Here is a 4,694-nt window from a genome sequence, read left to right as displayed (position 1 = left end):
ACCCCCTTGCCTTGCCTCCCGCTGACCCCCCACTGCTCCCCTCTGCAGGGTGAAATGGGGCCCGCAGGGTTCCCCGGGATGCCGGGGGAGCCGGGCCAGAAGGGGGAGAAGGTGAGTGCCGGTGTTGGGGGGCAGAACGTGGCCCCCCTTCCTCTCAGCCCCAGCTTGGCTGCACCCCCAAACCCTGCTCTGTCCTCTGTGCCAGGGTGACCCAGGCGTGGGGCCGAGGGGACCCCCTGGACCGCCCGGCCCTCCGGGACCACCAGGACCCTCCTCCAAGAGTGACAAGCTGGTGGGTGCCCCCTGGAACACAGGGGTTTGAGGGATGGGAGGGTACATCAAGCCATAGAGGTGCAGAGTGCTGCCACCAGCCCCTGGGCCAGCCCCAGTGCCACTGGGTGCCCTGACATCACCCTCGTGCTTCTCCCCCAGACCTTCATCGACATGGAGGGCTCTGGCTTCGGCGGTGACCTGGAGAGCCTGCGGGTGAGTGGGGATGAGTGCCTGTCCTGCCAGCTGGGAGTGGGGGGACACCCTCAGCCATGGTCCCCCACGTCTCTTCTAGGGTCCACGAGGGCCACCTGGTCCCCCAGGGCCGCCTGGCGTGCCCGGTTTGCCAGGGGAGCCAGGACGGTTTGGGATGAACCGCACGGACCTGCCGGGACCACCGGGGCTGCCGGGCAGGGATGGGAACCCCGGGACCCCGGGGCCAGCGGTAGGTCCATGGGGTGGCCAAGGGGACCTATCCCAGGTCCACCCTGTGGTGGTGGGGGGCTCAGGGTTTTCCTGTGCTGGAAAACCCTGATGCTTACAGCTGGTCCTGTAAGACCCAGCTCCTGGCATCTTACAGGGTCCTCAGGGTCCTCCAGGAAGAGACGGGGAGGCCGGGCAGCCGGGGCCCAAAGGAGAGCGGGTGAGTGTCCCACGTGCCCCAGGAGCGCGTCACCGCTGTCCCGTGGGGCAGCTGGCACCCCTGGCACGTCTCTGGGAGGCCCCGGTTCCTGTGCTGGGGAGCACCACTCTGCTCCTGCCTGGGGCTGGGCAGCTTCTTCACACCCTCTTCTCCCTCCTTCTCCTTCCCAGGGCGACGTGGGTGACCTCGGCCTCCCTGGCCTGCCTGGACCCAAGGTACAGTGCCTGGGGTGGGGTTTTTTGGGTTCTCCGTTGCAGACTGGAGGCAGGGATGTTGCCAGGGGGGAGGGCATCTTGCACAGGAATGGGGAGGGGGGTGCTGCTGTTTGGGTTCCTCCCAGATCAGTGCCACAGCTCGAGGGTGCATGGAGCTGCTACCCCACAAAGGATGCTCCTGCCTCCCTACCTTGGCTTTGCTCCAGGCACTGCCACATCAGGAAGTGGGCAGGAAAGCCGAAGGGGATGTTTTGAGACACAGAAGAGAGTTTGCTTGAGAGGTGCCCACACTCCACTGGAAAACACCCCATCTTCTCTGCATCACCCTCTCCTGCCTGCTTGCTCCAGCTTCCTTCCACCCTGCATCTGCAAGGGGGGAAGTGAAGGCTTGCTGGGAGCTCCTTAGAGCTGGGATGCTGCCCCTCGGGATGACCATCTGCTGCAGCCTGAGCTGGGGGCAAAAACCTCAAAAATTAAGGTTTCTTCACCTTAATTCTAAGCTTCTGCACTTCTGCAGCACCCAGAGGGCAGATGGGGTGGCAGAGGGTGTGAGGTCCAACCTTGTTGCTTCCAGACCCACTGCAATCCCAGGAGTGCCTGCCAGCATCCCTTCTTGGCGCTGAGCTCTGCTGCGGAGCCAGCCACACGTGCAAAAACATTCCCATTTATGATTTTAGACGAGCCTCTGGTGGCCAGTGTGGACATTACATGGGCAGCTGGTGGGATGAAGGGTGCCCGAGCTGGGCAATGTCCCTCCCACAGAGCCCAAGACAGGGGAGCAGCAGGGAGAGCATCCATGTCCTGTCCCAGAGGGATTTGGGAGGGGATGCTCTGCCTCCTGCCTGCAGGCTCCAGGCAGCGACCACTGCCCCCTTCCATCTGTCCCCTCCTTGTCCCCTTTGCAGGGCAACAAAGGGGAGATGGGACCAGCAGGACCCCCAGGAGAAATGGGCTTAGCTGGCCTTCCCGGGCCCATCGGACCCCGAGGGCAGCCTGGGCCCCCCGGCCCCCCGGGCCCACCGGGGCCAGGCTACGAGGCTGGATTTGTGAGTGGTCACTGCGGGGATGGGCTGGGCTGGGCTGGAGCCGGGGACAGACACGGCTCAGCCCCTTCTCCCTGCATTTAGGGTGACATGGAGGGCTCAGGGCTGTCATTCGCCCCGGGACCACCTGGACCTGAAGGACCACAGGTAGGGCCGTTCCTGCCCCTTCCCTCCTCCCCATCCTGGGATATTCCCTGCTACCGTGTCGCCTGCCATCCCCCGATGCCCACGGTCCCCTTGTTGCTTGCAGGGTGTGCCAGGACTGCCGGGGATGAAGGTGAGGACCCCTTCCAACACCCTCCTGGCTCCATCCATGTAGGAAGCCTGCAGGCAGCCTGTAGGGATGCCTCTGACACCTCTTTCCTTGCAGGGAGAGGTCGGCAGCCCCGGACAGCCCGGCTTGCCAGGACCAAAGGTAGGAGCCTGAGATGTTGGGATGGCTTTGTGCCAGCACCTGGGAGTGCAGGGCACTGGGCAGGACCGCTGTGCTCCCCGACCTGGGGCTGCATCCTGCCCTTTCCCCCTCCCACTGCAGGGAGATGCCGGCATGCCTGGCGTGGACGGCCGCCCTGGCCTGGAGGGCTTCCCTGGGCCACAGGTAGGAGCCTCAGCCCCCAGTTCCAGAATAACCCCCCCACTCCAGGCAGGGCACCTCTGGTTGCAGCAGCTCCATCCCCAGCAGCCGCAATTCCCCCTCCTGGCTGTGGGCTCACCGCGTGCCAGGAGTGCCCACACTCCTTAGGATCCTGTCCCCACCACCTTGCTGCCCCACCGGCAACCACCTCCATCCAAAATCATCGCAGCCCGGCTCGTTGCCTGGAGCTGGAGGCAGAGGTGGGGCTGCCTGAAGGATTTTTTGGAGCTGGAGGTGGGAGGGGGTCTCCACCTGTGAGCCGGAACCCAGCTCCACGTGGTGCTCACACCTTCCTGCTCCTCCTTCCAGGGACCCAAAGGTGACAAAGGCAGCACCGGTGAGAAGGTAGGTGCCACCAGGCTGGGGACAGGGACCAGCCAGTGGTGGCCCTGGGCTGATGGCCTGTGTCTTCCAGGGAGAGCGAGGCCAAGATGGTGTGGGGCTGCCCGGCCCCCCCGGCCCACCTGGTCCCCCTGGACAGGTCATCACTGTGTCCAGTGAAGATGTAAGTGGTGGCACAGGGCAGGGGAAGGGATCTTCCCAGCGGCCATCATGAGGGACACCTCGCCAGGAGCTCTGAGCTTCAGAGCCAAGACTGGGGGAAAAACCTCATTTTGTCTCTTTTTGCAGAAATCCTTGGTGGCTGTTCCTGGTCCAGTGGTTCCTGCCACCTGCAGCCACTCCTCAGCAGTGCCAGGAGGGCACCCCGTTTTTTGGAAAGAGGGGGTTTGCTCTTAGGAGCATCTCTGCTTCTCTCTGCAGGGCAGACCAGGCCACGCTGGCTTCCCGGTGAGTCGGTGACACATCTGGGGACCGCGGGGTGGCCCTGGTGACAGCCGTGGGGGCTGCTCCTGCTGTGCTTTGCTGCAGAGTGGTGGTGGTGGAGGAGGGGTGTGGGGCCTGCCTTTGGTGGGTTGGGAATGACGTGGGCTCCGTGTCCTTCCTGCAGGGTCCGGTGGGACCAAAAGGAGACCAGGGGTCAGCTGGTCCCCAGGGCGCCCCGGGGTTGAAGGTAACTGCTCCAGGCCACCTGCAGCCCGTGCGGTGGTCACACTCCTGGTCCCCCATTCTACCAGGCCACCAGGTGTCACCAGCCCTACCACAGGAGGGAGCCTGGTCCCTCCGTGTCCCCTCCCACCTCCTCTTCTCTTGCAGGGGGAGAAGGGGGAGCCCGGCGTCACCATCAGCCCTGACGGGACCGTGGTCACCGCCAAGGTGAAAGGAGAGAAGGTGGGTGCCTGGCAGGAGTGGGGGGCACGTCCCCACGGGGCAGGTGTCGAGGGGGTCCCGGTGGTGATGCCCTTTCCCTCTCCACTGTTTGCAGGGGGAGCCGGGGCTGCGGGGCCCGATGGGACCATCGGTAAGTCACCGTCACCATCCTCCTCCTCGTGTCCCAGGGGAGGGATGGGAATGTCCCTAGGCAGAGGGCGTGCCCCGCACTGAGCACCCTCATCCTTGTCTTCTCTCCCTTCCAGGGTCCCCCGGGACGAGCAGGGATGAAGGGAGAGATCGGCTTTCCGGGCAGACCCGTAAGACCTGCTCCCGGTTTGTTTGCGTCCCCGGCCATCGCCTCCACCGCGTCCCCCTCCCCGTTTGCACGTCCTGAACCCGCTGAGCCCCAAACCCTGCTGTGTCCCTGAGGGATGGGGCGGTGCCGGGGTGTCGGAGGTGATGCCGGGGTGTCAGAGCTGACTCCGGAGCACCGGATGTGACACCAGGGGCTGGCAGGGGGACGGGGACGGGGCTGATTGCGCTGCTCATCCGCAGGGACGTCCCGGCATGAACGGGCTGAAGGGCGAGAAGGGCGACCCCGCGGACGTGCTGGGCTTGCAGGTGAGCACTGAGACCCCCCAGCTGCCGGCCCGCGGACCCCAATACCTTAGGCAAAG

At 65.0% G+C, this 4,694-nt stretch overlaps 1 protein-coding gene across 1 annotated transcript in view; it reads left to right on the top strand.

Annotated features, from left to right (window-relative positions):
- Nucleotides 1-4,694, top strand: part of COL18A1 (collagen type XVIII alpha 1 chain) — a 25,589-nt gene that overhangs the window by 9,560 nt on the left and 11,335 nt on the right. Inside the window, exons 9-28 of the mRNA XM_017743356.1 lie at nt 49-111; nt 206-292; nt 433-486; nt 566-715; nt 851-913; nt 1,084-1,128; nt 2,034-2,174; nt 2,256-2,318; nt 2,422-2,448; nt 2,542-2,586; nt 2,707-2,769; nt 3,115-3,150; nt 3,221-3,310; nt 3,436-3,465; nt 3,568-3,594; nt 3,755-3,817; nt 3,961-4,035; nt 4,130-4,165; nt 4,281-4,334; nt 4,573-4,638. Coding sequence (XP_017598845.1) covers nt 49-111; nt 206-292; nt 433-486; nt 566-715; nt 851-913; nt 1,084-1,128; nt 2,034-2,174; nt 2,256-2,318; nt 2,422-2,448; nt 2,542-2,586; nt 2,707-2,769; nt 3,115-3,150; nt 3,221-3,310; nt 3,436-3,465; nt 3,568-3,594; nt 3,755-3,817; nt 3,961-4,035; nt 4,130-4,165; nt 4,281-4,334; nt 4,573-4,638 — 1,278 coding nt within the window. The remainder of the gene's footprint in view (nt 1-48; nt 112-205; nt 293-432; nt 487-565; nt 716-850; nt 914-1,083; nt 1,129-2,033; nt 2,175-2,255; nt 2,319-2,421; nt 2,449-2,541; nt 2,587-2,706; nt 2,770-3,114; nt 3,151-3,220; nt 3,311-3,435; nt 3,466-3,567; nt 3,595-3,754; nt 3,818-3,960; nt 4,036-4,129; nt 4,166-4,280; nt 4,335-4,572; nt 4,639-4,694) is intronic.

The sequence above is a fragment of the Corvus brachyrhynchos genome, unplaced genomic scaffold (assembly GCF_000691975.1).
Source record: "Corvus brachyrhynchos isolate BGI_N302 unplaced genomic scaffold, ASM69197v1 scaffold79, whole genome shotgun sequence".
NCBI lineage: Eukaryota > Metazoa > Chordata > Aves > Passeriformes > Corvidae > Corvus > Corvus brachyrhynchos.
This window is presented reverse-complemented; position numbering and strand designations above follow the sequence as displayed.